Source organism: Theileria equi (assembly GCF_000342415.1).
Source record: "Theileria equi strain WA chromosome 4 map unlocalized gcontig_1105316255039, whole genome shotgun sequence".
In the NCBI taxonomy this organism is placed as follows: domain Eukaryota; phylum Apicomplexa; class Aconoidasida; order Piroplasmida; family Theileriidae; genus Theileria; species Theileria equi.
Window position 1 is genome coordinate 197,501 of NW_004668229.1, and position 27,408 is coordinate 224,908.

The 27,408-nt window shown below is 35.5% G+C and overlaps 17 protein-coding genes across 17 annotated transcripts in view, besides 3 other annotated features; 10 read left to right on the forward strand and 7 right to left on the reverse strand.

The window, feature by feature from the left end:
• BEWA_052210 (hypothetical protein) overlaps window positions 1-545 on the reverse strand; it is a gene marked incomplete at both ends in the record, with an annotated part of 845 nt that extends 300 nt beyond the window's left edge. Inside the window, 5 exons of the mRNA XM_004832561.1 lie at window positions 1-11; window positions 49-174; window positions 215-297; window positions 332-391; window positions 432-545. The exon at window positions 1-11 is cut by the window's left edge and continues 52 nt beyond it. Of these exons, the coding sequence (XP_004832618.1) occupies window positions 1-11; window positions 49-174; window positions 215-297; window positions 332-391; window positions 432-545 (394 nt within the window). The remainder of the gene's footprint in view (window positions 12-48; window positions 175-214; window positions 298-331; window positions 392-431) is intronic.
• A 608-nt stretch (window positions 546-1,153) lies between these two features.
• BEWA_052220 (conserved hypothetical protein) lies at window positions 1,154-1,641 on the forward strand. Its single transcript, XM_004832562.1, has 4 exons — window positions 1,154-1,202; window positions 1,243-1,299; window positions 1,340-1,550; window positions 1,587-1,641. The coding sequence occupies exons 1-4, from the start codon at window positions 1,190-1,192 to the stop codon at window positions 1,606-1,608; spliced, it is 303 nt and encodes a 100-aa protein (XP_004832619.1). The 5' UTR covers window positions 1,154-1,189; the 3' UTR covers window positions 1,609-1,641.
• Window positions 1,642-4,414: 2,773 nt separating this feature from the next.
• BEWA_052230 (signal peptide containing protein) lies at window positions 4,415-5,356 on the forward strand (the record flags this gene model as incomplete). Its single annotated transcript, XM_004832563.1, has 1 exon — window positions 4,415-5,356. The coding sequence occupies one exon, from the start codon at window positions 4,415-4,417 to the stop codon at window positions 5,354-5,356; it is 942 nt and encodes a 313-aa protein (XP_004832620.1).
• Window positions 5,357-6,796: 1,440 nt separating this feature from the next.
• On the reverse strand, window positions 6,797-8,407 carry BEWA_052240 (conserved hypothetical protein; the record flags this gene model as incomplete). The annotated part of the gene is made up of 1 exon (XM_004832564.1): window positions 6,797-8,407. The coding sequence occupies exon 1, from the start codon at window positions 8,246-8,248 to the stop codon at window positions 6,797-6,799; it is 1,452 nt and encodes a 483-aa protein (XP_004832621.1). The 5' UTR covers window positions 8,249-8,407.
• Window positions 8,408-8,491: 84 nt separating this feature from the next.
• BEWA_052250 (conserved hypothetical protein) lies at window positions 8,492-10,277 on the forward strand (the record flags this gene model as incomplete). Its single annotated transcript, XM_004832565.1, has 4 exons — window positions 8,492-8,600; window positions 8,644-9,873; window positions 9,919-10,027; window positions 10,088-10,277. The coding sequence occupies 4 exons, from the start codon at window positions 8,492-8,494 to the stop codon at window positions 10,275-10,277; spliced, it is 1,638 nt and encodes a 545-aa protein (XP_004832622.1).
• Window positions 10,278-10,504: 227 nt separating this feature from the next.
• Window positions 10,505-12,323, forward strand: BEWA_052260 (adenylosuccinate lyase, putative; the record flags this gene model as incomplete). The annotated part of the gene is made up of 9 exons (XM_004832566.1): window positions 10,505-10,691; window positions 10,735-10,841; window positions 10,909-11,091; window positions 11,128-11,250; window positions 11,350-11,454; window positions 11,493-11,629; window positions 11,686-11,817; window positions 11,883-12,092; window positions 12,128-12,323. 9 exons carry the CDS (start codon window positions 10,505-10,507, stop codon window positions 12,321-12,323), a joined length of 1,380 nt encoding a protein of 459 aa, XP_004832623.1.
• Window positions 12,313-13,502, reverse strand: BEWA_052270 (ribosomal protein S9, putative). The gene is made up of 7 exons (XM_004832567.1): window positions 13,331-13,502; window positions 13,204-13,287; window positions 12,976-13,164; window positions 12,788-12,889; window positions 12,696-12,751; window positions 12,496-12,659; window positions 12,313-12,439 (listed from the first exon to the last, which is right to left on the reverse strand). Exons 1-7 carry the CDS (start codon window positions 13,361-13,363, stop codon window positions 12,351-12,353), a joined length of 717 nt encoding a protein of 238 aa, XP_004832624.1. The 5' UTR covers window positions 13,364-13,502; the 3' UTR covers window positions 12,313-12,350.
• A 68-nt stretch (window positions 13,503-13,570) lies between these two features.
• On the reverse strand, window positions 13,571-14,543 carry BEWA_052280 (Ras-related protein Rab1b small GTP-binding protein; the record flags this gene model as incomplete). Its single annotated transcript, XM_004832568.1, has 3 exons — window positions 14,301-14,543; window positions 14,169-14,264; window positions 13,571-14,053 (listed from the first exon to the last, which is right to left on the reverse strand). The coding sequence occupies exons 1-3, from the start codon at window positions 14,382-14,384 to the stop codon at window positions 13,571-13,573; spliced, it is 663 nt and encodes a 220-aa protein (XP_004832625.1). The 5' UTR covers window positions 14,385-14,543.
• A 108-nt stretch (window positions 14,544-14,651) lies between these two features.
• Window positions 14,652-15,999, forward strand: BEWA_052290 (conserved hypothetical protein). Its single transcript, XM_004832569.1, has 7 exons — window positions 14,652-14,874; window positions 14,908-15,097; window positions 15,174-15,255; window positions 15,292-15,475; window positions 15,514-15,565; window positions 15,603-15,834; window positions 15,930-15,999. Exons 1-7 carry the CDS (start codon window positions 14,707-14,709, stop codon window positions 15,988-15,990), a joined length of 969 nt encoding a protein of 322 aa, XP_004832626.1. The 5' UTR covers window positions 14,652-14,706; the 3' UTR covers window positions 15,991-15,999.
• A 156-nt stretch (window positions 16,000-16,155) lies between these two features.
• On the forward strand, window positions 16,156-16,935 carry BEWA_052300 (conserved hypothetical protein; the record flags this gene model as incomplete). The annotated part of the gene is made up of 1 exon (XM_004832570.1): window positions 16,156-16,935. The coding sequence occupies one exon, from the start codon at window positions 16,156-16,158 to the stop codon at window positions 16,933-16,935; it is 780 nt and encodes a 259-aa protein (XP_004832627.1).
• Window positions 16,924-17,981, reverse strand: BEWA_052310 (conserved hypothetical protein). Its single transcript, XM_004832571.1, has 7 exons — window positions 17,827-17,981; window positions 17,689-17,787; window positions 17,585-17,646; window positions 17,452-17,541; window positions 17,169-17,411; window positions 17,081-17,135; window positions 16,924-17,036 (listed from the first exon to the last, which is right to left on the reverse strand). The coding sequence occupies exons 1-7, from the start codon at window positions 17,945-17,947 to the stop codon at window positions 16,972-16,974; spliced, it is 735 nt and encodes a 244-aa protein (XP_004832628.1). The 5' UTR covers window positions 17,948-17,981; the 3' UTR covers window positions 16,924-16,971.
• Window positions 17,982-18,090: 109 nt separating this feature from the next.
• Window positions 18,091-19,096, reverse strand: BEWA_052320 (conserved hypothetical protein; the record flags this gene model as incomplete). The annotated part of the gene is made up of 3 exons (XM_004832572.1): window positions 18,753-19,096; window positions 18,609-18,719; window positions 18,091-18,545 (listed from the first exon to the last, which is right to left on the reverse strand). Exons 1-3 carry the CDS (start codon window positions 19,057-19,059, stop codon window positions 18,091-18,093), a joined length of 873 nt encoding a protein of 290 aa, XP_004832629.1. The 5' UTR covers window positions 19,060-19,096.
• Window positions 19,097-19,287: 191 nt separating this feature from the next.
• On the forward strand, window positions 19,288-20,233 carry BEWA_052330 (signal peptide containing protein). The gene is made up of 6 exons (XM_004832573.1): window positions 19,288-19,342; window positions 19,377-19,617; window positions 19,659-19,732; window positions 19,807-19,858; window positions 19,897-19,941; window positions 19,983-20,233. Exons 2-6 carry the CDS (start codon window positions 19,501-19,503, stop codon window positions 20,037-20,039), a joined length of 345 nt encoding a protein of 114 aa, XP_004832630.1. The 5' UTR covers window positions 19,288-19,342; window positions 19,377-19,500; the 3' UTR covers window positions 20,040-20,233.
• Window positions 20,234-20,323: 90 nt separating this feature from the next.
• BEWA_052340 (conserved hypothetical protein) lies at window positions 20,324-21,250 on the forward strand (the record flags this gene model as incomplete). Its single annotated transcript, XM_004832574.1, has 3 exons — window positions 20,324-20,413; window positions 20,584-20,760; window positions 20,837-21,250. The coding sequence occupies 3 exons, from the start codon at window positions 20,324-20,326 to the stop codon at window positions 21,248-21,250; spliced, it is 681 nt and encodes a 226-aa protein (XP_004832631.1).
• Window positions 20,485-20,512: a sequence feature (AT_rich).
• Window positions 21,251-21,455: 205 nt separating the features above from the next.
• On the forward strand, window positions 21,456-22,924 carry BEWA_052350 (conserved hypothetical protein; the record flags this gene model as incomplete). The annotated part of the gene is made up of 5 exons (XM_004832575.1): window positions 21,456-21,606; window positions 21,646-21,740; window positions 21,825-22,111; window positions 22,146-22,421; window positions 22,456-22,924. The coding sequence occupies 5 exons, from the start codon at window positions 21,456-21,458 to the stop codon at window positions 22,922-22,924; spliced, it is 1,278 nt and encodes a 425-aa protein (XP_004832632.1).
• Window positions 22,667-22,721: a sequence feature (GA-rich).
• A 375-nt stretch (window positions 22,925-23,299) lies between the features above and the next one.
• Window positions 23,300-24,870, forward strand: BEWA_052360 (hypothetical protein; the record flags this gene model as incomplete). The annotated part of the gene is made up of 5 exons (XM_004832576.1): window positions 23,300-23,470; window positions 23,530-23,620; window positions 23,744-23,838; window positions 23,873-23,950; window positions 23,998-24,870. The coding sequence occupies 5 exons, from the start codon at window positions 23,300-23,302 to the stop codon at window positions 24,868-24,870; spliced, it is 1,308 nt and encodes a 435-aa protein (XP_004832633.1).
• Window positions 23,963-23,982: a microsatellite.
• A 72-nt stretch (window positions 24,871-24,942) lies between the features above and the next one.
• On the reverse strand, window positions 24,943-26,583 carry BEWA_052370 (conserved hypothetical protein; the record flags this gene model as incomplete). Its single annotated transcript, XM_004832577.1, has 1 exon — window positions 24,943-26,583. One exon carries the CDS (start codon window positions 26,581-26,583, stop codon window positions 24,943-24,945), a length of 1,641 nt encoding a protein of 546 aa, XP_004832634.1.
• Window positions 26,584-27,408: the final 825 nt, after the last annotated feature.

Below are 27,408 nucleotides of genomic sequence, written 5' to 3' on the forward strand. Positions count from 1 at the left end.
CATTTAATCCACTAATTGGTAACTATAACAGATAGGATCAAGAAATACCTTTTAGGATCCTTCTTTGCAAAATCGCGACTGTTCTCCAAACACTCCTTAATGTACCTTGAACGGTTCTCTAAAAAGCCAATTATGACCCTTTCTGTATCAGAAAACCCAATTCTTTTTACTTCACTGCATGTCAATGTCTGTACACAATTGCAAGGAAACATACGCAATTATCCTGCTGCAGTGATTAGGATCATTGTTTAGTGATTTAAACAAGTTTTTCTCTTTGAGTTTTAGAATCTTTTCAATCTACAAGTCCTTTAAGAGTCAACAACTATCTCACCTTTGAGGTGTATATGGATGCTAGTTTACTCTCTCCAAAATGCGATAAGTATCTGAAAAACTAAAAGTGAGTGTTCATCGGCAATGAGGAATGTAATAACCTCGATAAAATCGAGCAATTGCGGTAAATTTTCGTCTGTGGATTCAAGCTTGAAGCCGTCACAGGCATTGAGTAAGGAACTAGCCAGTTGATTATTCCGCAAATCATCATCCATAAGCTGTAATTCCCTGGCAACCTCAGAAATAGACCCAGCACTCGCCTAAAGTGTGAGTTTAATAGACGAAAATTGCAACAGTCGATGTCGTATGCAACACACAAGTATACCTCAATTGCGGCGTTACACCTCGTAGCTGTGTCTGATAAGTCTACCACGACTTTAGATATGTTAGACACCTATAGTGTTAATGTGTACACACCTAATGTATGTGTCAAGTACCAAAGCAGAAGTATCTTTGCAGCTGTTGATATTCTCAAGTGCGGTAAATGTGCAATCTAGGACCTGCTTATGGAGCCTCTTTCGCAGTTCCTGATCATATTTTAGAAGATTTTTCTGTAAATTTTATAGGTGTGTGTTTAAAATATGCAGTACCGCTTCCAATGATATGCTACTATAGTCCTTGTGAAGCAAGTCACGTAAATATTGTGAAATCTCGAGATCATAACCCAAGTCATTATCATTAACACCTGTTATTATACTACAAACACGGTTTTCATCTTCCATCCTCTATTGAATGGGTTAGATGCCGCCGATTCTCTTATACTTGGAGACTCCCCATCGTGATCAAGACACAGTTCGTACAGGCTATAGCCACTCGTTTTTTTATATTCTTACGCATGTAGAGACCTCAAAATACTAAAATGAGTAAAATAGGTGGGTTCATTAACCATCTTCCCGTACAAAACATCTATAGGAAAGTATTTTGCTCGCCCTTCGGTCTTTCATAGCGTTGTCTTTGGTACAACAGCAGGTATGTTGTATACGTAGGAATCACGTACATTTTACTATAGGACTCCTGTTTTATTCTACATATATCGGATGGAGGGCCATTAAAGTCAAGTATTTGAATACCGAATACTTTGCGAGGCAAAGTAGGTGGCGTTACATGGAAAAACAACAGTTGTATCAACGTGAATTGTCACAACGTATGAACGCCAATTATATCGCCAGTATAGCCGAAGAATATGATCCTGTCGCCCTTCGTATGCCGGGAAGTAAAGTGTATGTTTGCTCATTCTCAATTTCATCACCGTTTAGGGATCCTAAGCACATGTTCTAAGATATGTAATAATGGTTTAATTGTTTAAGCTATATTCTACATGCCAAACAGTCCTATAAAGGATTTTTTATAAGCATCTGATCAGTCAAGTAGAGGTTCTCCAAAGTTGTTGTTCGTCCTTCCACACGCTATCCATATGTGGAAACCCGTATATATTGTGCTAATTTTGTAACGAAAGATGCTATATTCATCCCGTTAGAAACGCTTGTGTTCGTATCATCTCGTAGAGCAAGATCCTTGGTCCGTGCACAGCCTTCGTAAAACTGTCTATTTAGAAATTCTTAATAATATTGTAGCGTTCTTGGCATATTTGAGCAGCTTTTGTCATTCTGTCTGTCACTTTTGTGGTAGTTCCGCTCTATTGTAGAACCTTGACATCAGATTCTGTGTATTGAATTTGGTCAGAAGGTTCATTATTACATCTGGAAGTTTACAAACTATATTTAGCACTTTAATGTGATGTAAAGTGCCGAAATAACCAATAGATTTGCGTTTAAACACCTGTAATGGGTTGTTCAGATCCTTTATTGGTAGTGATCACTCAATCTCTAGTTGTCTCACTAAGGCTATTATCACATCTATTCCTATAATTCTGCAAACTAGTAACGTGAATGAGTTACAAAGGCTGTCTAGTACCGACAGAAGTGAATTTATTTAAACCATAGGATTCTTACCATTCTAACAAAATTAGTAATAACCTTTAAACCCAGTAAAGTAGATTCTTTATCTGTTCTTATAGTCAAGGAACCAATACATGCACTTAACCTTTAGTGTAATGTGTTAGAGAACATCTTTAGACCAAATACACTTTTGAGTTACTAAATATTTTCCAATATGAATAGATTACTATCCCATAAACTACTATACTGATATAATGTCCTCTAATATTAACATTTCACCAAACGTTTGTTCTTTATTTATGAGTCCTACCAAAAATATTCATTCCTTGTTATACTATACCAAGGGTGTTATCTTTGAAACAACCTGTATGCATACCAACACTCGAAATATTCTTACCAAAAAAGAGGAAAAGTGCAAATACTCCAGTTACATGTTATGAGTTTAAACGTCCAAAAAAAATTCTAACATTTTAAAAACAGCTAAATGAACCAATTTTTGCTATATGATTTGGATTAAGTTCATTCTGTATGTGCATTTTTAAGTTTTATATCCCATAAAACTAATCTATAGGCGGTGCAATGTGAATTTTCAACTCTTAGATATACTATTATTTCACTCGAATATATTCTCCGTTACACAATAGGTTGGATCTTATTAGTCTTGTTACAGGTTCAAGTTACTCGGAATACAGATTGTAACATTCATAGGTACAACTTAATAAACTAGTATAAACGGTTCGTGTGTACATAAAGCTAAGGTCTCTCCTTTATAATGACATTGTGATGCGTCTGTAGATGAGTTACTTGAACTCTTGTTCAGCTAGTATCATATTACTCTACGTGTTATCAAGATACTGGGCACTTGCACAATGTCATTTAAACATCTACACGTACTAATTTACATATATACTGGACTTAATATGGAGTATTACATGTACCTTTATAAGAGATGTGATCCATCCATGACAACTATAGATCTATAGGGATACTCCTTAAACACCCTAGCCATAAAAGACCCATAAGACTGACCATAACCTCTATGGATGCACAATTTCCACTCTATTAAATAACAACTTTACAGTCCTTGAAGTGATACGGAAACAAAAGGGGAACGTGGTAGCCTCTACCCTTAATAAAAACATTCATAGAGTCAACATCAATTCAATCCATAATTGGAACAGGCTAACCACAGAAAATGTATTGTCTGTGTCATTCTATTGTTCTAGAATGTTGCAATATATACACACACGTGGATGTCTAGGCGAGTATATGATCAAATCCACTCTTTTGATCATGTCATCTTCAAGGGGGAAACTTGTTGCTAACATTAGGCGACATGTTTTCATAATTATAATCTGCAACAAAACAGCTGCGTTTCAATCCCAAGAAGAGGTGTCGGAAACATCACATACCACAAGGGATAGAAGATGTGGCCCAACGTCACACACACAAGGCCAATACTAGATTTATACCATACAGAAATATATTCATATATTACAAGGATCGGAGAAAGAATTACGAACGACGATAACAAAAAACGCTAGTTGATGGATTATAGAGCTTAAAGCTTTGCCAAATGATTTTGACCACTGGTACGGAGTAAAATGTACTTAAATGACCAAAACGGTGGTGGCAAATGTGTATCAACAAACTCCATTTATATACCCACCAATCTTAACAGCCTAGCTATGGTGCTCAATGTCACAACTACATTTCATCAGCTCCGCCGTAGTTTTTAACCATCGTTTTTATCTTAAAAAGGAATAATCATCTTTATTTACGCTAAAATGAAACCGATGGATAACACAGAATTTTATCTTACCTTCTCATACCGTGAGTTGGCATCTGGGTTCTCCAAGTCTCCAAGGAAGATATTCTTGTAGTATACCGAGTGATCCATCTTGATGATTGGATATAAATCCATAGATTCATCTTGCTGAGGTTGCCTAGATGCCCACTTTGGGATTCTCAACAACATTGTAAAATATTTGGTGCACTCTCTTCTTCTGCAAAAGACCCGAAGGAACTGGGTTTAAATAGCTCAATGTGTATGGAATATGTTGAACTAATGAGCTATCCTGTGAAGAAGCTTGCACACACCTACACGCGCGCACTGTGCAGACCCCGTGGCTAAAGAAGTGCGATGTTTCCTTGCTCTTCCGTTCCTTTGGTATCTTGTTTGTGAGATGAAGGCTTCTCAGATTGTTCTTGTTTTTCTGTTTTGTGGAGTTTGTAAATGTGTGAGCCCATCTGGGTCGGCACCGAACCAAGTGCCAAAAACACAGGCTTCTGACGCAGTTACAATTAATATAGATCGTGATATTGATAAAAATAAGATAACCCTATATAAAGATCAGCTTAATGGCTTGAATTACAAGAGATATACTCCAAAGGAGGGTATACGCATAGTATCCGTAGTGGATTCCAGAGGTAGTATTTGGAAGGCTAGGGGTAATGAAAGCTGCACAGGTGTACATACAGGTGCTAAAAAAGGTTTTAATACAATTATTCGTGTTAGTATAGAAAATGGTGCTAATGAGCTCTCTAAATACTTTGACAACAATGGAATCAGCTGGACACCAATTACGGGGGCTAGATTCAACCAAAAGTTTGAAGAGATGAAAAGACCAGCTCCATCATGCCAAGCACGAGCGGTAGCGGTAGAAACTAAAATAGAATCTTCAATAACAAAAAGTGGAGACCAGCCTTTGGAGAATTGCGGTTGTTACGTAGATTTGGTCAAACTTGAGACATTTGATATGACAAATATAAATCCACAGAATTTTTGCACAATTAAAGATAGCTTTTCTGGTATTAATAGCATAGCATACTTCCCACAATATTGTGTAAAAAAAGTTGTGGATGGTAACAATCTTGTTTGGCAAACCGGAAAGAATGAGAAGAATTGTACAAACATTGAATTTTATTCCAACAAATCTAAAACCATTCTAGTTTTACTTATCAACAAAAGCCCTCACCCTAACGAATGCAAGCTATTTCAGCATGTGGGTAATGGGAAATGGGAATCCATCCCCGATTCAGAATTTGAGAATATCATAGATAGCATGAAAAACAAAAAGGTTGAAAAGGAATGTCTCATGTGTAAACGAAACGTGGATATAAGCTGATTAATTATTCGCCATATAATTGATTTAAGGGTTATTAATCATCTTTAAATTCCGAATGTGATTTAATATGTTGTAACAAACTCTAGCTGTTATACGCTGTTAGTGTTGCAGTGTTTTGTAACCTTGTGTTCTGCACGAATGCAGTCCCTCATTATATACTCATTTTAATCTTTTAACAATGTCAATATATATGTTTACTTCTGGTTGGTGTAGATAATTCCAAGTGTAATGGTATACTTGAATGTCGGATTATTCTAATGTATACATCCGGGTAAATTTTGGAATATTACTCCCCCTTCGTGCACTCCTTTTTTCAGTTGTCATCATCAATGCCTAAGCACTGTAAACATTTATATTCTGGAAGTTCTTGAGCAATGTATACAATTAACATGCATATAGACGTATCAGGTTATATATTAGATGGTATCATCCGCTAATGTGATGAAATTAGAATGTCATTTTCAATGCAAATTTTTATTCAAGTTTCTGGTAAAATATACCAAAGTTTTTGAATACTTATTCATGATTGGAGGACTTATCCCTATGCTTCCAACTTGACTTCCATCTAAATATCTTTGCAAATAATTTTCCGCGGTCCAGAAAAATGAAGTCCTCTTTTAGATTGATTAGGAAGGTTTAGGTTCGATTTCACAAAATTTCCCTCCTTGGTCTAAACGTGAAATAACCGGTCAAATAGAGGTAAAAAATAATTAAAAGGATTCTTAAAGTATTTATTTATATTTTCCTAATCTTTGCAAAGGCACACCTTCCATTTTTATCGTTCACTACATAGTAAGCAAATATTAGTTGTATCTTTGACACTCTTGTAAATGAGGATTTGTACATTAGTTAGCTATTTGGACTCTTCGTGTTCAAATTTTTATTACACGTGAAAATGTTATTGTAAAGTAACCAATTAGTTCACAGAAAACTCTATCTTTTACAATAACAAGTACTAGGTCGACATATTGTCAACGTTGGATAGAGATGTAAAATGGAAGTACTCTATAATAGCACTATATAACAATGTTATAGTTACGCTCATAATGTTTATATGGATGTTATGCATCATATATGGTGACATATTTATGTATCACTGAATTACAGTGGTGGAACTATTCTGCATGCATAATCTATAAGTACCTAATTTCTCCAGAGTACGAATATAATATTAGTAAGATATACTTTTCCTACGACAATACAAGTATTATAAATAAGAGTTTGTGGAATATTTACCTTATGATGGTAAGAACTACTACCAAACAATTTCTATGCCATACATATGAACACAGCTTAAAGAGGCATAAAGATTAGCTTTAATAACTACTTCCAATAAGAAAACTCAGATGAATGGAAAAATAGACGGTTTATATGCAGATCTCATAGAAAGGGAGAGCTAGTACCAAACTATCTAAAATGTATGATTATCTGTAGAGCAGATTACAAGCCTATCATACTTCCTATGAAAATTCTAGAATTCCAGAGTGAGTGGATAATTATTGTTACTATGAGATTATCAAAATTCTTCTCTATTAATGACCAGATAACACCTAAAACAAAGAGGTGTATTACGCTGCGTGGGTTCAAATGATGTACTGCAAATAGAAATGAGGATATTATTGATGACAATAAGTGTGGTAGGTATATGTTCAGTGACTTAAGAATAAGTACACGATATAGAGTTTCTTCCCACCACGGAGCAGTGATACATGGACCAATTGCACCAAGTATGGTTGGAAGAACTTCATTGCTCTCTGTTAATTGAGACACCAGGTTTTCATCACTGTTATCAAAGCGATCAGCGTTAGAAGTAAAAGTACTATAAATTTTTACCAGAAAACTGTAAAAAAGATCAGCCAAGTTGTAAAGTGTACAGGAAAGGAAATATCCAGAAAGACAAGGAAATACCCAGTTGTCATTTATGCGGAATTTGTACCAGGGATTATTAGCATTGAAAGATAACGGAAAAACCGTCTTATTAATAATCATTGAGCCGACTAGTACCCAAAATATGTGTCCGATTAGAACACGAAGGGATTGATGCATAGCAACGCTAACTGGAGCATCCATTGCTGATATCAACAAAATGGCATTGTCAATAACATGAGTAAAGTATCCAGACAAAACATATGATCCAATTAACGACAATACTACCCACGGTATGCGTTTTTTAATATCTTCTGGTACGATGAGTGGTTTGCTGGAAATGTTTAAATCGTTCAGAAATAGGTAGGAAAATACCATAGAAACGATTGTATCGAGCCCTATATCTACTCCCAATCCAGAATCAGTAGGTATTAACTGATAAGGAAGGATTATGTGGAAATTTGGCAGTATAAAAGAATACAACAGTTGACTCAGGAGAAGAATAACAATTTGTTTTTTTACTGTTAAATTATTAGCACGAGCTTTAATTCCATTTATAAATGTGTAAACGATCTCATATATTTTGCTTTTCCTGAGATAATCCTTTGCTGAGCCAACAATGTCCACAAACCTATTAGATATGCTCACCAATGACTGCTTTAAATCGTTATAAGAAGCTAACCTATGGAGCTCACTGGAGTTAGCGACTATTAGTTTTTTTTCTTCACGTTCATTGGTATTCTTTTCCGGGTCCACAGAGTTCGGAGTGTGTCTTAGCTTTATATTCCTATGGTTCGATGTTCCAGTGTATATAGATAGGGGTTTGACGAATAGGAAGTTTTGGCTGCTTGGTAAGGTACTAAAACAAAAATTGTAATTCTTTGCTGCTAAAATATCCGATTTTAAACGTCTACTTTCCTTGCTCGGACGAATGTCCAGACATATTCCTTCTGGAATGACGAAGTACCTGTATAGAAATAGATGGAATAACCAAAAGGTAAGAAGTCCTTTTAGAATCTTCATCATTTATGATAATACAGGCTTTTACTCCTATTACTCAAAGCCACGTCTTATTCATGTTACTTTGTAGCAGGAGTATCTGCGATTCGCCCGTTTCAAGCGAATCCATTATAAGGGTAGAATCCCTAGGAATACAACGAAAATGTACACAATATATCGTTTTATGTGTGGATTCTCTAAACGTCAGTATATATGGTGTAGATAGTGATCGGACATTAAATATGATGTGTATCCATCATTCGGCGTAAAATGGCTCCAGAGTTGACACCTTTCAACTATAAGTATAATTACAAAATATTTGATTCGAGTATTGAAGATAAAAACGATGCTGAATATGCAGAAGTTAGAGTATACCTGGGTAGGTGTCTACATTGTTTCATAAAATACGATATAATTTCCAGACTACGCGACAAATACTACGGAAAACCTTATAAAGCTCAGCAATAACATACTATCGCAAAATATTAAAGATCCTTCCATACAAACTTTTCTCAAATCCTTCGTTTGCTTAGCATTTCCTCCTTATAGCCCTTATATACACTATGAAGAGATATTTATAGAAAGTCCGTTACATACCAGTGTGAACACGGTATCGAGGAATGTATTTACTATTTTTCTAAATGCTGCAAAATGTGCTAGCAACGATACCCTTTCCAAGTTAGGTCTAAACGACGCCAAGTATATGCTTAATTTTTTTAATATGTATGGGAGGAACAATGATAAGTTTTCAAGGGAGATTTTAAAGACTTGCAAAATGTTAAATGGCAACTTTATGGATGACATGGTATCAATAGTTCAAACGATTTCTCAGATTATAAGCTCAGAATTTGACATTTTGAGGTCTTTGACAGATTCATTTGTGGATGGAAAAACTAGGTACCATTCATCATTGTTTTCTGAGCACCCTATGCTTTGTGATCGCTCGGTATCTGCAGATAGTTATAACAAACTGTTCGTAAATATGGAACACAAGCTTTTGGATCTTCTCTCTCACCTTGAAACTATTTTGAGATTTCTATCAGAAAGCCATTACTCTGCAGCGTTGGAAACTTATGTTGATACCCCTTATGGCAAGAGCAAAATTGAACACGCCTTTACCAACCTTTACTACTTTTTCATCTACTTACACCAACTTTTGGTAGAAACAAAAAGACCTCTTTATGATATCACAAAATTTGATAAGGAATATGCACGAAAATTCCAGATATGTATTTACTATCGCTGTAGAATAATGCTCTTAAGGATTCTTCTCTCTATTGTCAAGTATAACATTGCATTATATCCAAGCGAGTCCGCAGATTATTGCCTAAATTGGCTAATTATTTTTATTAAGATGGGAGGAAATAACTATACAATAAATAGGGATCTAATTGTAGATGATTTTAATGATGTAAATTTTCCCGCATATGTAGATGATTGGCAAGCTATTAATAAGAATTGGATTCCATCTGAGATATCCCAAATGAAGGGTCTCGTAACAGTCAAGTCTAACGATAAAAACTTGGATCCAAACGTTGTTAAGGTGAAGGAAATAACCAGGATAGATGATGAACAGACTATAATAGACTGTTTGAACAAACATCAACATGATGTAGATGCAGCCATTATAGACTTAATCGACAACTACTCAGGTATGTATACCTGAGTATACAAAACTGATACAATACAACTTTTAGAAGTCAGTAATACGAACGATGCGCACGCGGGATCAAACAGAAGAACGACAAATTTACCTTCATTATCCTATTTACCAAAGGAAAACAGAAAGGCAGTCATGAATTACTGGTAAGTTCCATATTTTATGCTAATTTAAAGTCAAAAGTCCTTCATTACATATATTTTCAGGGACTTTATCAACCAGCCTGAGATGTATGACGATGACAACGATGACTCCGTTCCATTTAATGTAAATTTAAAGGTTCAAAGTTCTGAACCATCCGAAGCTGGAGAAGAGAAGCCGAAAACCAAACGGTTTTACAGAAATAAACAGAATCACAAAGCTCATTATGGAAACCATCATAGACGAGATAGGTAAGTTTGTGTTCTAATACTTCACTAACCCATAGACACCTCAAGAAAATACAATCTGGAATGTAAAACACGAATATAACTACATTTTATATGAATAGTTCCCTCTTTTTTATGTTAGTTGGGTTATACGTTGGTTGCGTCCACATGTCTTCTCTGCGCCATGTTCTGAGTTTATAGGCCACAGGGCATGATTTATCAGGGATTTTTGGAAATTCAAAATCCATATATACAATGTCGAGCAAGTATGGCGCTCTGAGTCCGCTAGACAGTGTCTACAAGAGGCATACCAGTGAGATACCAAGATATTTATCAAATTATGCTCTTACGTCGAATAGGATTCTTGTAGAAGTTAGATGGGTGCAACATTTGGTTAAGCTTGGTATTACTCCGGTAAAAGAGCTGTCAAGGGAAGTAAATGGTTACTTTACCTATATAGGCTGTTTGTATATTTTTATTTGTAGAGTTCTTGGATTCCTTGAAGGATATATCAGAGGATGGTATGCGAATCATTGAAGAATTAAACAGTGTTACTCGTCATGATGTTAAAGCTGTAGAATATTATATACGGGTATGCTTCATAGTACTGCTTATGATTCTAGCACCCATTTTTAAGAACAATATACATACACATACAGAAACGTTTTGAGGAAAGTGGTTATGACGATCTTATATTGTTGATGCCATGGATTCATATGTTTTGCACTAGTGAAGATATAAACAGCCCAGCACATAGCACTGGAATACGTGATTGTATGGATCACCTTATTAAGCCTTTAATGTTAAACATTATCAACTCATTAGCCAAGCTATCGGTTGAGGTACATTCATATAATGTTTTTACGTTCTACATTTAGCATGCGAGCAAACCTATGCTTTCAAGGACCCATGGACAACCCGCATCCCCTACCACATTTGGGAAGGAGATGGCAATTTATACATACAGATTGTCACAACAATATAAAAAGTACATAGACAAGGTATAGTTATATTCCATGATGTGCGTTAAAAACATCTCACGACTGTTGGAGTTCAACAGCATACATTCTAAATTGAAACAAATCATCCATAAATCACAGATTGAGTATTTTGGAAAGTTTGGAGGAGCAGTAGGGAATTTTAACGTTCATTTTGTAGCCTTTCCAGATTTGGACTGGCCAAGTATCGCAAAAAGTTTTGTGGAGGTACTACCGAACTCTACATCTTATATGAAATATTGTAGGATCTGAACCTTACATATCAGCCATATTCAACCCAAATAGAGTGTCATGATTATATTTCAGAGTTATCTGATAGTATAGCAAGGTTCAATACAATTTTAAAGGATATGTGCGTGGATATGTGGCTCTACCTTTCACAGTTAGTTGAGATCATGGATCTACATATTTACATAGCATCTTACACTTCATTTTCAGTGATTTGCTTAAACTAAAAAATGTAAAGGGTGAAGTTGGTAGCAGTACAATGCCTCACAAAATAAATCCTATTCATTTTGAATGTGCTGAGGGAAATATTGGTTTGGCTAATTCATTGTTTTCATTCTTCAGGTGCGTTAAATAGTGGCATTTATAACTTTATACGTTTATAATGCATTTAATATTTGAATTTGTAGCTCAAAGTTACCTACCAGTAGGATGCAAAGGGACCTAAGTGACTCAACAGTTCTCAGGAACATAGGAACTGCAATGGGTTATTCTGTGGTCGCCTACAAGTCTATAATTACTGCTTTTGAAAGAGTAGACTTTAATGCTGAAAAGGCTCTCCAGGAGTTAGAAAATAACTATGCGGTCTTATCGGAACCTACTCAGGTTGTTCTCAAGATGTGCGTTTGATCTACACCATTTCATATATATTTAGGATGGGACGTTCAGACGCATTTGATGCTGTTTTGAAATTCACAAGAGGATCGGAAGTCAATGGTGAAGAAATGAAAAAGTTTATCCAAGAGAATTGCCAACTTAGTCCAGGCATGTCTGGTATAACGCCAGCTAGTTTTACGGGATGTGCCGAGCAATTTGCCAGAAATATCATTTCATTTTTACCAAATAAATAGAATAATTATTTTACAGTATCTGTTTGACTATCTCTTACTCCACTTGCGCAGAGCTCTTGCAGTAATTCTTCCGGGCATCTTTGGCATTCTTTGCCTTATGTCTTCGTAAAGGGCATCTGCACAATCAGTGTATTCCAATTTTACAGAGGCATTGATTTTTGATGTAATTTACCTTTAAGAATCTCCTGCATAGAGCTATTGGCATTCACTAGTGCTCTTGCAACTGCTAGTCTCGTTGCCCTTGACTGACCAGTTGTACCTCCTCCTTGAGTTTTAATGTACAGATCATATACACACGCGCAGCCAGATAAGTAAAATGGTTCCAAGACATCCATACTACATCATCATGTGAATATATAAACACAAACATACCGGTTATACATTAATGGCCATCTACTATATACATCCTCTTCATTGTTGATTTTAACCTTGAGATAAATTTGTGCATAAACAAGTAAATATACCATCCCTGATCCCCTTTTGAGAATAACATGAGATGTAGACCTCAGACAAGTACCAACACCTTCTGAATACACGTTCCACCAAGAGTTATTGTGCCAAAATAGCTGAATTTAGGATATGAGCCGTTGAATGTGTATGAAAGACCTTATACAAACTATGCAGATTAATCTGTTTTCACATAGGAACATACCTTTAAACCTGCAGGATTAATTTTTGACGCAATAACTTGATCAATTTTTGCGATATCACTGTTTTGTTCGATCTTAATGATCTTTTCAACGTTCTCAGGTTGAGTTTTTACATCTACAGACTCCTTGACCTCTTCTCCCTCCTTTGTGCGACCTTTTAAAAAGTTGTTCAACAAAAAAGGAGATATATCCTGTGTATTTGTCAATACAAACACTGTTTAAAAACATACAGGAGAAAACGAGGGAGAAGTAATTATCAATTTTTGTACTTCTGCTTTCGTAACAATTCCAGCTTCCTTAGCCAAGTAGAGAGCCTGAATATCATTTTAATTGCATAAATTATAGAAGATGGCATACCTGTTCTAAGGATAGTGGCTTAAAGACTTTCATATTTGAATTATAACCCCCAATATGTCAAAGTAAATCGAATACTTTGACATATATCCACCATAGACGTCAACAATACACTCACAGCATCACCAAACCTATCTGTACTATGTAAAAACACATTTTCCGTATAAAATAGAAATAAATCAACCGGGTAGGAGAGATTCGCACACTACGTAATGTGGAAATGTATGGCAATCAGGATAAAATTTATGCACATTTTTTGCTTGAAATTCCCAGTTTTCCTAACCCGGGTATATCTTGACATGAATCCATTACACCTCTGTTTGTGGCCAATTTTGCTGAGGTGTTTAGATTGATCGTTGGACTCGTAGGATTTGAAGTATACTGAGTTGCTTTATCCTTGAGCGATTTTGCAATGGACAAGAAAGCCTTCTCGACATTGCTGTCCGTCTTAGCAGAAGCCTCAATGTAGTTCATATTATGTGCTTCTGCAACCTGTTTCGCTTCTTCAGATGTTACTACGCGATTATCAGCAAGATCAATTTTATTCCCAATCAACAACTTTGAAACATTAGAAGTGGCATATCTCTCGATATCTGTGAGCCAAGTTTCAGTAATATGGTCGAAAGACAACTTATTTGTGACATCATAAACACAAATGATACCATGAGCACCTCTATAGTAGGTGCTTGTGATAGTACGGAACCTTTCCTGACCAGCAGTATCCCACTGTAGTAATTGTTATCAGAGTTGTGTTATTATAATAATATACAGGCTAAATCAACGTATATATGTGATAATTCGGAAAACAGAGCAGTCTTGTACACAGGAGGTAGAAACTTACTATTTGCAATTTTATCGTAATATTATCTATCTTTACAGTTTTAATTTTAAAATCTACTCCTATAGTGCTCATATACGATTCACTATATGTGTTATCCTAGAGTAAAATATACAAGGTTGAATCCACACTTACTGCAAAGCGTAACAACAGAGATGATTTCCCGCAGCCACTGTCTCCAATGACTATAATTTTGAATAAATAATCATATTCTTTCATTTTCTTCTGACGTATATATTTCTCACAGATACTGTACCATAAAGAGGATTAATATTACAAGGTGTATCTTTTATCACAATTGGTAACTATTTAATGTGGAACTTTGTTTCACTACAATTGTGATTTCACAACTAAAATGTGAATTTTAAATTGGAACTGGAAATTTCAAGGAACAGTGGATTTTGAGTTGTTGGGGAATGGTCGTAACCCACACTACGCATTGCGGTTCCTGGGCAGCTTATCCTATAAAATCTACAAACTGTGTATGAATCCACGTATATGTATCGTGGATATATAATATATATCCACACTACCGTATAATATGAAATTTGAGCAACATATGGTCAATGATACCATAAATACGGAAGATATAGAACAATCCCACGAAGATGTAAGCCAAAAAGATGATTCGGAATCCAGCATCTATCACAACATTAAAGTACTACTGAATTCTACCCCGTTGTGTGCGCTATTACAATCACATTCAAAGGTTTCATAATAGTCATGACACACTTATCTATAGGTTGTAACGGTAGATTCCGAAGTTCCTCTATTTGTAGCATTCAAGGCTTTATCGCATTACCATAAGGATTTTATTTTTGTGTATGATACTGATGGTAAACAATTTTTGGGTTCTCTAGATGAGCATTCTTTTGTCAAATTTCTGAAAGATAGTTCAGAATATGAACACATGACATGTGGCCAGTATTTGAGTAAGTTAAGAGTTGTTTGATTATAGTAAAATTGACGGCTTTCACTATTACTTTACGGGAATACAATAACTTTTAGATGCAGTTGGTTCTCCCATTATACACAAAGTTCCTGAGAATAGTACGGCTTTTTACGGCCTGGAACTTGTAACAAGACATAGGTTAAGTATAATTTGATAATGTGACATGAATTTTAGGATTTCTAGATTATTCGTGTGGTCTACAGACCGTGATGTACCAATAGGCTATTTAACACCTTCCTGTTTCCTTCTTTATATTATCAAAAACGTCTGTGGAAGGTTCGATTTCTTGGATGATTCAATAAATTCTATATCGACTAATTGCGAAGTCACAATTCCTTCACAAACTACACTAAAAGAGGTATTTTGTTCTCCAGAAAATGCACATAACAACCATAGGCCTTAAATATTTTGATAACACACGATGACCTTCCCGTGATCGATGATTCAGGTTAGGTGTAAGTGCCTTATGGACACTTTATGTTTAGGAACTATTCTATCCATTTTAAATCGCAGAAAAGTTATATATTTCGCTCTGAACTCTCTTAGGGACAAAGTTCCGGTAGCTTATTCAAACACAGTTTATGACATAGTGAAGAGCATAGATAAAGAATTTAGGTATAAAGACCAAGAATTATACGTAGATGCTTCCATCACTATTAGGAATGCTTTGTCGGCAGTATTACTTTCAAATGATCGCACACTGGCATACGCAAATCCGTTAGTTTATACTACTATAGATATTTATTTCGCTTTAATGATCATACATGGGATGTTACTTTTATTTATAAGCAAGAGGCACATATTGGCTATAGGGATGGTGTTGATAAGATACTGAACGTTTGGGATTTACTTTATTACCTCACTTTGCGGTAGTTCAAATTATTGTACAAAATTTAACCTATTTTTTCGATTTTATTATTTGTGATAGTGTAATTTACATGGCGTGTGAGGTGTTTCCATGTAGGACGTTGTTTCATTATTTACTATGATATGTACACACATCTGATAACTTACATCATACATATATGCGTGTTTTATATGCATGCCAGTTGCAAAAGTGAAAATGTTGAAGTCAAGAGCGTAAATGAAAAAAACACTTTGGTAAAGGGAGGTGTAACAGCATCTCTGTTGACTATCGCACCAAATTCCCTAAATGAATCTTCAATTCTATTTCTTGGTAGCAAAAACTACACTATAGGTGTAGATTCTGTTGGGAATTTTGCCTTTAATGCTCAGAACACTCCTATGATAATCGTAGACAATAACCAGACTATTTCAATGCACATGTCGACCTTTTCGGTGAAGAACGTCGATCTTGGAGGAGATTTAGTCGTTCAGGGTATAACTCAATTCCGAATGATTTGGCGGGAAGAGTTTACAGATAGCAAGGGATGGTCTGGATCGGTTGATAAGTTGGGGGTGTCAAACTGTTCTGGTATTCAAATGCTGGGAGGATACCAAAACTTTGGAAGAGGTCATGTAGAAAAAACCTTCATTGAACTTCCAGAACACAAGGAACTTAGAATAAGGGCGACTTTTCATTTTATAGACCAATGGGTCGGTGAGACAGGTTACATGAAATTGGGAACTCCAGATGGAATAATGGAATATGTATGGACAGATAGACACTTTCACAAGGAAGATTTTAACACAAATATATGCGGAGGAGAAACGGGGGACGATAAATTTTCAGTTCCTATCGATGTAACAGTACTTCACAATTCAGAGAGGTTTACAATTGCTTTTGGAAGCACTATTGTAGGAGATTCAGATAAACAATCTTGGGGCATATCTGGGCTTGAAATTCACATTAGATAAACATTATAAAAATCCTCATCAATAATGAGAACTATACTAATTTAGTGGTTCTATTCTAAATCTTTTTGTCCCTGCTCTCAATCGTGTGCCAATATTATCACCTTGGGTTTAATATGTAAACGTTTATGTATGTAATATAACATACCCTCTAGAACTAAGGAGACTCTGCCCATATTATGAGGATTTAACTGTTCCACTCTCTGTACATACATAGATTTTTGATTTAAGCATACCTTCCATGCTTCTGAAATTGCCGACGCCAAAATTGCAACTAAAGTTATACGGGTAGCGTTGCTAGAGGCTTCATCTTTCCCTGGGACATTTCTTAGTACGATTAAAATTTCATTTTTGCTCATCTCCAATAGTGTTTTGCGTGCAATTCTACGAATGCTGTGGAGCTCTTCCAATTCATTTGATCCCACACTTAATGATAGAATAGGTAAAAGTTCGTCTAATAATGATATCCACATGTTTTCCTGCAGATTTATGCCAGTCACGATAATAGTGTGGACATACCTCCCGTAACCATGTAGAAATGTCCAATTCAATAGTACTATCCGGATGAAACTCAAGCAATACTTGCAAAGCAGAAAGAGGCGTCTTAGCCTGAATTTTAAATCTGATGTGTACAGGATTTATATATATATACTTGACAGGAGAACAACCATGGTAGGGAGAGAGCGGACTCATCTTCAACAAGATTGACTTCAGCTACATCATTACATATTTTTGGAGTATTTTTATATAACAAACATGGTAACGTAAACTTCTCCTTGGTATTTTTGTCTTCATTCTTGCTACTGAGCAAATATTGCTCCAAGTTCACAATTCTACGCTCTAGGCGCAGGTTTTCTAAACATTAGGTATAATACAACAAAATAATATTCCTACCTTTTTCTAAATTTTGCAAACTGTCATTTAGCTCCTTTACAATGGTTAGCAGAGGGTCATACTTTGTAAGAATAAAAGACTCTAAATCACTTAGATTTGAGCTATTTGGATCGTCTTCCATAATTCTTACACATATCTTGCACTCTAGAAAATATAGCAGCCATATCACACACGCAACACACACATAGGGCCAGCTTTGCCCGTTGGAGCTCAATGTGTATACGGAAAATCAAACTACAATTTATAAGTATCTGGCTTAGTCAATTAATACTGTTTTATCAATTTTTTGATATTTTTAATCTCTTGCACAAATCTGTCCCTGATCTTTTCATGAGAAAATTGAACCGCAACAGCATCAGTAAAATTGGTAGCATTAAATAGAACCATACACTCTAGTTTCGTCAAGGGATCATTTTTCAAGTGTTCTTTGAATTCTTCCTGTATGATATCAGGGCTAGTGACAATTCTCTGTACAAGTTTTACAGGGAAGAATCTCGATATACTCTTTTTGCTCATGTAGACAACTTGCATTTCATAATCTATGCTAAGGAACAACAAAGCTGCCTTAACTCTGCTCTTGGTATAAAACAATGTAGGAACACCTTCGCCTCTGAATAAAGATTCTGATTCCACATCAACGGCAACGTTTCCAAATCGTGATAGTCGTTCATTTTCAATAGAACTTTCTGATCTGGTTAGATAGCTTTCATGAGTGATACCTAAAAGGCTTATGTTTTTTAGAACATATGGTAGTAGGCTAAAATCCAGCCATATGAACTAACCACTGTTTTCCAAATTTTGCACAAGTTGACTAGATATATTTGAATCAACCATACTAACTTCGGAGTCTTGCTGCTCCACCTCAGAGCTCTCAGGTTCTGCTTCTTGAGAATCTGAAATCGCACATGGGAGTTAAAACTTCTTACCTCTGATTTCTACGTTTTGGGTGTATAGTTTATAGAATATAGCATTATCAGATTCCTCGAAAACTTCTGCGGAAGAATCGGTGTATATGGATGTATCCTTATGTGTAATCTCAACAACTTCTGGAAGATTTTTTGTCATAAAATGGAAATGTGTAAACACAAAAATTGTAAATTTCTTACCTTCTTCGCGGTTTAATGAAGAATCCATACACATTCTACATTGTTCGAATATTTGTGGAGGTTTTGCCTCCACTATTCTCTTGTAGTGACCATTTTTAAGTGGTTTTAGCAAGGCATAGGGACCCATTTTGCTTAATTTACCGTATTAACAGGGTATAGATATGATTGTTCACCAAAATTATCACATGTACAATATACACATACTTTGATTAAAGCTATAAATTATAATGTACACAGTACCAATATCTCCTCTCTGTTAGGATAGCTAGCTTCTGTGAATAACGTAGAATCATGCATTTCTAGAAGCATGTGCAACTTTATGCACGTGTATGGCATTTCCTATATTCGGGATGTTACTTATCAAGATATCATGGCTGATGACCCCAAACATCGATATTTCATTGACATCTGTAAGTTCAACATAACAATTACAAGATGCCTCAGGATCGACGCACAGAGTTCACTCCATGTGGATTCTTGTCTTAATGTTGCTACACACCGTTCCCCATGAAATTTGATATGTAAGAGGAAAGCCAGAGTTAGGAACAATAATAGCTACACATTGATAATGTATTGCCTTTATGTAATACTCCAAGTATCAGTGTTTGTAGATTTAGTCCTCTCAGTTGATGTTGTACATTCCAAATCGCGATTTCTACAAACAGGAATAAATGGAAATCCACCGGTAGGAATTTACACTATTAGTTGCGTTCTATTGTTTTTTAGGTAGTTGAACCGGTTCCAAAGGTTCGAGTTTACGTCTATAATCCTCCAAATACGTTCAACCCAGACAATGAACTGTACGTTTCACGAATACTAGTTATATCTATAAATCTATGCAATTCAAATATATACAAATTTTATAATTATACAGATTCAGCAAGAGAATACTAAGAAACTTAGAGGAGGAGTCTAGGAGGAATGAGGTAAATGCCTACCATTGGCTTCACACAGAATATTTTAGGACATTTTACTCGATAATAAGGCTGCTGAAGAGCATGAATTTCAGGTTAGAAATTCATACCTATCATAATGTATAAGTATTTACAGAGGAAGCAATTAAGCAGGATACTGGGTAATTCCATCAACAATTTATGGGTCAAATAATAAATTGCAGATGCATTTGAAAAAAATAAAGGTTGAAATGTGGACTTTGTCGCATATCCTCGGCAAATAATCGTCAATGCGTGAACCTCTCTTATGGTGTGGTTAATAGTGCGTTAGAAAATGAGCAAATCAGTTCACGTTCATATACACCTGCTAGCGCTAGTTTGGTTTCAATTATGTTGTAATATGTGAACTATGATGTTTTGTATTATGCATTAAGATAATGTAGATATAGATGCCATAGTTTAATGCTGTTTCTCATTTCGAAATAATGCACCTTAATGATGGAAAGCAATAGATTTAATGACACCTCTAATGTGGAAGATGTTATTATTAACACAGCAAATCTTACAACCTCCCAAATCAATGCTTTGGTTTGTTTTTACGTGACACTGCACAGATGCCTATTTGTCATTATTCTCCGTACATTTATCTTCTTATGGCGATAATTTACATATTAAAAAATATAATTTGTTGTTTTGATTGTGCATTTTGTAGTAAAACATCTTTGCGACTATTTCATGGGACATATTACTTACTATAGGATCAACTGCTGCAATTCCAATGTGAAAGATTGGAACGTAAACTAGTAACTCTGAGGAATAAACGCAAAAGTCTAATTGATGGAGAGATCGTACATGTAAGCTTGAATGAGCTAGTATCACGTGAGCTCATCGAGGCAGCTGAAAAATTGGCGTCTAAAAATCCCTTTATAGATCAGGTTCGTCTTTTGGCACTAGTTTATCGTACGAACTATACATGTGCCAGTCCATGCTCCTTGATACATGTATATTCAGGATGAAATTACACGTATAATAAATAATATCAACTCTCGCGGGGATGGAAAACATGTAAAATTTACTAATCATTTTGGTTACGATGATGAATGTTTGGTTGATTATGCTGAACGTCACGAATTGTCTGACTTTTTTACCGAAAGAGGTAGTAAGAAGTTCACGGCGACTTCAAACAGTAGCTCCTATTTGGAATTATCCGGGGAAGTTCAACTTATTTTGCACGCCCAAGGAAATTGTAAACCTTGTGCCTTCTTCTATAATAAGAAAAAGGGCTGTAGAAACGGCCCTAATTGTGGGTTTTGTCATCATGAAGATCATGCTTTGTGTTCGCTGAAACAGTGGAAGCGACAACAAAAGATGGTTGCGGTATGTTTTATCATGTCCTTGTTATACTCGTGTCATAACGACAACTAATTTCCTTTTTTAGAATGGCTTCAATTCTGACATCCATGATAGGATTCGCAGATGTAACTCCGAGCAGATTTAATAACGTGATATTTAAAATACACATGTTTAAATGTTAACTGTACTACATTTATATCTATAGTGGCATAAAGTCTTGGAAGCCCCTCTAGCCTCCTTTATATATATATATATCATTGTTATTCGAGCTTGCAATATGGTTTCTGATATGCGATTTAAAAAGGGCGCCAGATTCAAGAGGAAAAAGGATAAGAAAGTTAAAAAGGATGGTAGATTTGATAAAGTCTTTAAGGAGGAGACCAAAACCGATTTCGGCCCTAAAATAGATCCTTTTGGAAGACCTCTTGGTATTTTTCCCTGAATATGTTTAATTGTTGTTATTATAGAAAATATCGCACTTGATGAGATATACTCATCAGATGAAGACTTTGAGGAGCACGTTCCTGCTGTACAAGAGGAACATGAGGAATCCATCGAATATGTAAGTTTTTGGCTGTATTTAATCGTATACCGTAAAGATATAGTGCTATACATGTTCTCATATTACTTATATATCCATTTTTAGGGTGAAGAGTCAGATAGGATAGCGGTAGTTGGATGCGATTGGGACAACATAACTGCAGATGACCTATTTGTTCTTTTCGAAACAGTTTATAGGTCATTACAAAATAACAACTTTGTAAAGGCGGTCAAACGAGCCGCAATTTATTTGTCTGACATTGGTGAAGCTAAGATAAAGAAAGAGAATGCACATGGACCAGATATTGCTATTGACAACGAAACAAGGGATGAAGAAGATGATGATGAAACACGACAGGAAGCACTGAGAAAGTACCAAAGAGAGCGGTCACGGTAAACACATTTTTTAGCTAGACAGTTTATATAGGTACTTTTATGGTGTGGTTGAATTGGAAAGTGTTGATAAGGCAAGAGTTTTGTACGATGAACTTGACGGGGTTGAAGTTTCCTTTGCATTGGATGGTTTGGATCTTCGCTTTGTACCGGGTACCATTTCTTTCCCCAGAGAGCCTACGAGTGAATCCACTTGTATTCCAGACAATTATGAACCACCAGTCTCATCACAATCTGCATTAAGACACTCTAAAGTTGAATGTAAATGGGATCTTACTCCAGCAAAAAGGTTTAAAACTTTGACCAAAAGGTTAGTACACAAGATGAATTACATGCTTTTTTAGATTCAAGGAAGGTGACTTAGCATCTCTCGATTTATCGGAATACCTAGCTTCTGAGGATGAGGGCGAAGGACTTGAGAATGTGAAGGATCTTTTGATTGCTAGAGATGGTAGTGAGGTTGAAACTTCGGAAAGCGATTCTGATAAGAATATATCTGCGACCGTTGGTAACATAAAATTATCATTTGGCCCTGATTCAGCAGTTCCTACAACTAAAAAGAAGAAAGAAAAGACAAAGAAACAAAAGAAGGACGAAGAAAACGAGGAAGGTCGCCACTTTGATATGAGAACAATCAAAAAGTCAAAGGGGAAAAGAACCGAACAGCAATCTGGATTTACCTCGAACTTTGATGATGAAAGACTTAATAAGCTCTTCAAAGATCCCAAATTCTCCATTGATACTACAGATCCAAATTATAAAAGAACTGAGTTTAACGAAAAATTATTGGAGCAAAAGAGAGCACGAAGGTGATGACCCCAAGTGTTATGTAAATTACATTTTTTTGACATTTCTACTAATCATGGAGAACATAAATTTTGATGTGTATCGTAAATTTCTTTTATCTGTAAGCCATGCGTATTTATAGTTGATATTTTGCATTCCATATACAGGGTTGTACACCTTCTGCTGCAAAGGAGCTTTTAGACCAGGTACCTGCGTTTTATTATCTTCATATAGCTATAAAATCGTGATTCATTATGGTATTTGTTCAATGTGTTGGCCTTTTGCCACTAAATTGTTCAGTCCACAGTTTCATGAGTTCAAGTAATCGTTTGATTACTCATTTTATTACATACATCCTGAGATTTTCATACAATACAGCTACTTCAGGTTCCAATTCAAGAGATGATTTTCCAGCTCACCCTTTTACCAAGTGAAGTTTTCTTGCCTAAAGATTCTGAAGAAACGCCAGATATATCATCCAGAACAGATCCATATGTTGGAAATTTGATCGTTAGAAGCATAGATTCGTTGTTAAACAATAGTATATATGAAGAAATATTCAACAATTCTGATGTAAGTCAATTTTCGTTTACTCATGGATAAGGATGCTCTTTTAAACATGTATTCTTTAGATATGTACCATTATTAAGACCAGTATCAACGATTCTCCATTTCATGTACGTCAGCTTATCTCCAAGCATGTTCGTAGATACCTCGAAAATGGTAAGTACTGCCTATTTGAATGATATAATTTTGCACATTTATGTATTCGTACATTCGGTTATATTTGCAGATATATTGTGGCCTTTATACATTTTGTTTCACTAACTTTTATTTTGAATATAGGAGGAGTGAATAAAGATATAGATGACATCGCATGGAAGCTATTATTCGACAAAGAATATGCAATTTTTAGTGATTCAGCACATGCGATATGCTCAGTAAGATTCGTTTCATATAAATGAATACCTTTAGATCGTTGGAAATACAGGGAATCATACTTCATTTTTAGATGATCACAAAGTTCATACGTTGATTACTCACTCAAAAACTGTACGTATTACAATATATATATATATATATATGCTTTGGGCATGCAGGATGATGTAACAGATAGATTGCGTATATTTGAGTTTTGTGGAATGTTAGGATTGCGTAATGATGGCTGTTTTTTAAAGCTTCGCGAATGTGGCATATATGATGAAATTTTCAAGGTTTATCTACAAGAGGACGTTTTGGTTAAATTAAACTGTTTGGAAATATTAGGGTCCATGTTACCCTTGTTGAACCGACTAAACTTTCAAATAGGCCCATCTAGTGATTTTATAAAACATTCTATGGATTTATTTGTGGCTGAAGACCACCTATTGTTACCCTCAGTTCTGAGATTTTTTTCAACTATTTTGAGTGTTCCTAATGTTTTGGCTGATGAAGATGTTAGATCTTTTGGCAAACATGTATCTGAGTTGTTGAACTCATCCAATGTCACTGATCCTCGCTATTTGTCATCATTGTCAATTTTTGGATTTTTATATATCAAGGGTTTGACAGACAAGCAGACTTGTGCTAATTTCGTTGAGACATTCAAGAATAGCACAAATGAGGATGTTATGTACTCATGTATGGAATCTTTGGAAACAATAGCTCACCTTAAAAGACTGGATCTGGATTTTGAATTTATAGGTGATGTTACATCATGTGTAATGGATAACATACATCGGTTTCCATTTGGTGAAATCAGAGAATTATTTTACACATTTCTTCTCCATACTATTGATTACAATTGTGTAGTGGAAAAGATAATAGCTGAAGAACAGAAAAGCAAGGTTTTTACCAAACCAGAAAGTAATCATCAAGTTACGATTACGAAAAGAAAGATGATTAAGGAGTTTTTATCAAGGTTGGCTGAGTTATATCCGGATGGCGCACTTCCATTGGACGAATTGACAATAAAGACTCTAAAATCATTGTAGAATATGTTTTAATGTAATCATTAATTTATGATGTAGTTATCAATGTGACAATTTAAAATACTAGTTGAGTGATTAAAATAAATCATCTGCAAAGTGGTTCATTTTATTTCTTTTGTTAGTTGCGATAGAGAAGACCTTGTTATTAGAGTTTGGGATATTCTTAATAGAGTGGAGTTTATCTTGCATGTTGATATGGTCTTTGTGATTTCTCAGTTGGTTGAATTTATCATTAATCTCACGTTCTTTCCTTTCCAATCTTTGTTGTATAGCGCTAAGTTCTTGTTCTTTTGTGGTCTTTTTCGCATTAAATTGCTCCATTTGTCCCTCTAGACTGTTTTTTTCTATAGACAGCAGCGCCATTTGTTCTTTATATTCGTTAATCTGTATTTCTAATTGCCTATATTTCTCTTGTTTGCTATTAAGATCGCGTTGTAATTGTTCTAGCTCTGATTTTCTTTTATCAAGTGTACTAGCTAGTTTTTCGAGTTCAATCTCCCTTTTTTGAATATTCATTTCTCTTTTATTTAGATTAGATGCAAACTCATTCAGCTTAATTTGTCCCAATCGCAGTTCTTCTTCAGACTTTTCGATTTGTTTGCTTTTCTCTTGTATTTCGACTTCCAGTTGTCTGAGTTTCTTAATTTCAATGAGTATAGAATTATAATCCCTACTGTATTCTCTAGCATCGACACCTTGTGGAGCAATAGGAATTGTGGACTGCGCAGGAATATTCCTAAATGATTCTTGGCGTCTTATTTTTAGATCTCTCTTAATACTGCGTGCTTGAATATTAGCATCATCAAGTTCTCTAAGAGCTTCCTTTATTGCATGCCATTCTTCATTGATATTTTCCTTTTCCTTTCTTAGTGCTTCTTCTCGCCTTTTCAAATCATCTGCGATCTCAGCATTGCATTCTGCAGCTTCAGTCGCATCCCTTAGTTTTTTTTCGATTTCCAACTTTTTCTTTCTTACAAATTCTTCAAACCTTTCTTTCTCTCTCTGAAGTTGAGTATCCATTTCCATTATTCTACCTCTCTTTGCTTCTAGCAGATCTGTTTCCTGGAGAACCTTTTGGTTGTGTAAACGTAGATCATGATTAGACTTTTCTCTAGCAATAACGAGCTGTTCACTTTCATATTTTATGCGCTCACTTTCTTGTAGCATGCGAGCTTCTAGACGCCCTAACTCTTCTTTTCGTGCGGCTAATGCACTCATTTTTTCAGATACTACAATTTCTCTTTCTTTTATCTCCTTAAGAGCAGTTTCATATTCCATTAGTTTTTTCTTACACTCCTCTTTTAGTAATATACACTCATTCATCTTTTCTAGTATGTCTGATTGGTCGGATTCGCATTTTTGGTACATCCTACACATATTATTGTGTCTTTCTTGAAGATATAATTTGTATGAGTCGAGCTCTTCTTGCTGACGCATATGTTCCTTACTATCTTCAGCCAGCTTCCTTTGTTTCAAATTCAAGTATTCCTCTTTCTTTTGCAGACTCGTACGCTCTCTTTCCAGTGAACGGATCTTCCGATGGAGTTCACGTTTCATGTGATCAATTTGCTGTTTTGCTCCACAACGACAGGTTATCTTTTCTTCATCAAGGCGGTTTAAGAGACCTTTTGACGTTCCGAGGCCCTTATGGCGGTCTTCATCGTTAGACAAACCTGGATCGCGTCTTAAGTCATTTGAGTATTCAGATGCAACCATTTTCAAAATATATACAGGTACAAAACTTAAATATCCATTGTGTCAATTTATAAAGTATTCTGGTGAATATTTCTGCGTCTTCTGGCAAAGACTTTCTCTATATGCAATGATACGATATGTATATTGATAACAAACATTAAATCACCATAGTATTAGACTGTGTTGCGATCAGTATGAATTTAATCAGAAAATATGGAATGCTAAGGACTTTTATACATATCGAGGGTGTACAACGTCTACCAGATAACACAACATCCAGATTCATCGATACAACACATGACTAATTCTCATTTTTTTTTTGAGTTGAGCATTTTGATAAGCGGGTATACATCACCTGTAATCACAAGGAATAACAGCAAATCTTTAATTCTTGGACTATCAGCTTACACACACCTAATCCTTGACAAAGCCCCTGCACACATGACTCGCATCTTCCTTACATCATGCCATACTAACAACATAGAGTATCCTAATTGTATATAACTGTGGAACGTGCTTATAGCATCTATATAACTTGATCTGTTATGCCAATGCCTTGATGCCGCGCCGATGAATCATCTTTTGTCTTATCTATTGACTTTAAATCAAGCCATGAAGTTTACAGAACATTTATATTGTGTCTTGTTATTATTAGGGGGACTATATCTGGATTACTGCAGCCTACCGGATGGAGAACCATTTTGATGGGAGAGAATAAACATCAAAATATACTGAAGCTATTGTGAGTAGAGCACGAGAAATCTACGTAACTGACGTATGTGTAGCAGATAATTCGCATTTTGGCATACTCTATTTTCCATCTCATTAAAATATCAGCACGAGGGC

Bases quoted from the DNA above. Each gene is read 5' to 3' on its own strand.
- BEWA_052220 (XM_004832562.1), top strand. The intron at 1,300-1,339 runs GTATGTTGTATA...ATTTTACTATAG, and splicing joins TGTCTTTGGTACAACAGCAG to GACTCCTGTTTTATTCTACA. The intron at 1,551-1,586 runs GTATGTTTGCTC...ATCACCGTTTAG, and splicing joins CGTATGCCGGGAAGTAAAGT to GGATCCTAAGCACATGTTCT.
- BEWA_052270 (XM_004832567.1), bottom strand. From the start codon at position 13,363: ATGAAAGTCTTTAAGCCACTATCCTTAGAACAG. The intron at 13,165-13,203 runs GTATGTTTTTAA...ACAAATACACAG, and splicing joins CTTCTCCCTCGTTTTCTCCT to GATATATCTCCTTTTTTGTT. The intron at 12,440-12,495 runs GTAAATTACATC...CTGATTGTGCAG, and splicing joins TATGCAGGAGATTCTTAAAG to ATGCCCTTTACGAAGACATA.
- BEWA_052290 (XM_004832569.1), top strand. From the start codon at position 14,707: ATGAAATTTGAGCAACATATGGTCAATGATACCATAAATACGGAAGAT. The intron at 14,875-14,907 runs GTTTCATAATAG...ACTTATCTATAG, and splicing joins TATTACAATCACATTCAAAG to GTTGTAACGGTAGATTCCGA. The intron at 15,098-15,173 runs GTAAGTTAAGAG...AATAACTTTTAG, and splicing joins GACATGTGGCCAGTATTTGA to ATGCAGTTGGTTCTCCCATT.
- BEWA_052310 (XM_004832571.1), bottom strand. From the start codon at position 17,947: ATGGAAGACGATCCAAATAGCTCAAATCTAAGTGATTTAGAGTCTTTT. The intron at 17,412-17,451 runs GTATGTCCACAC...ATAAATCTGCAG, and splicing joins TTTCTACATGGTTACGGGAG to GAAAACATGTGGATATCATT. The intron at 17,136-17,168 runs GTATGCTTAAAT...ATGTATGTACAG, and splicing joins CAATTTCAGAAGCATGGAAG to AGAGTGGAACAGTTAAATCC.
- BEWA_052330 (XM_004832573.1), top strand. From the start codon at position 19,501: ATGTATTGCCTTTATGTAATACTCCAAGTATCAGTGTTTGTAGATTTA. The intron at 19,618-19,658 runs GTAGGAATTTAC...ATTGTTTTTTAG, and splicing joins GAATAAATGGAAATCCACCG to GTAGTTGAACCGGTTCCAAA. The intron at 19,942-19,982 runs GTTAGAAATTCA...AAGTATTTACAG, and splicing joins CTGAAGAGCATGAATTTCAG to AGGAAGCAATTAAGCAGGAT.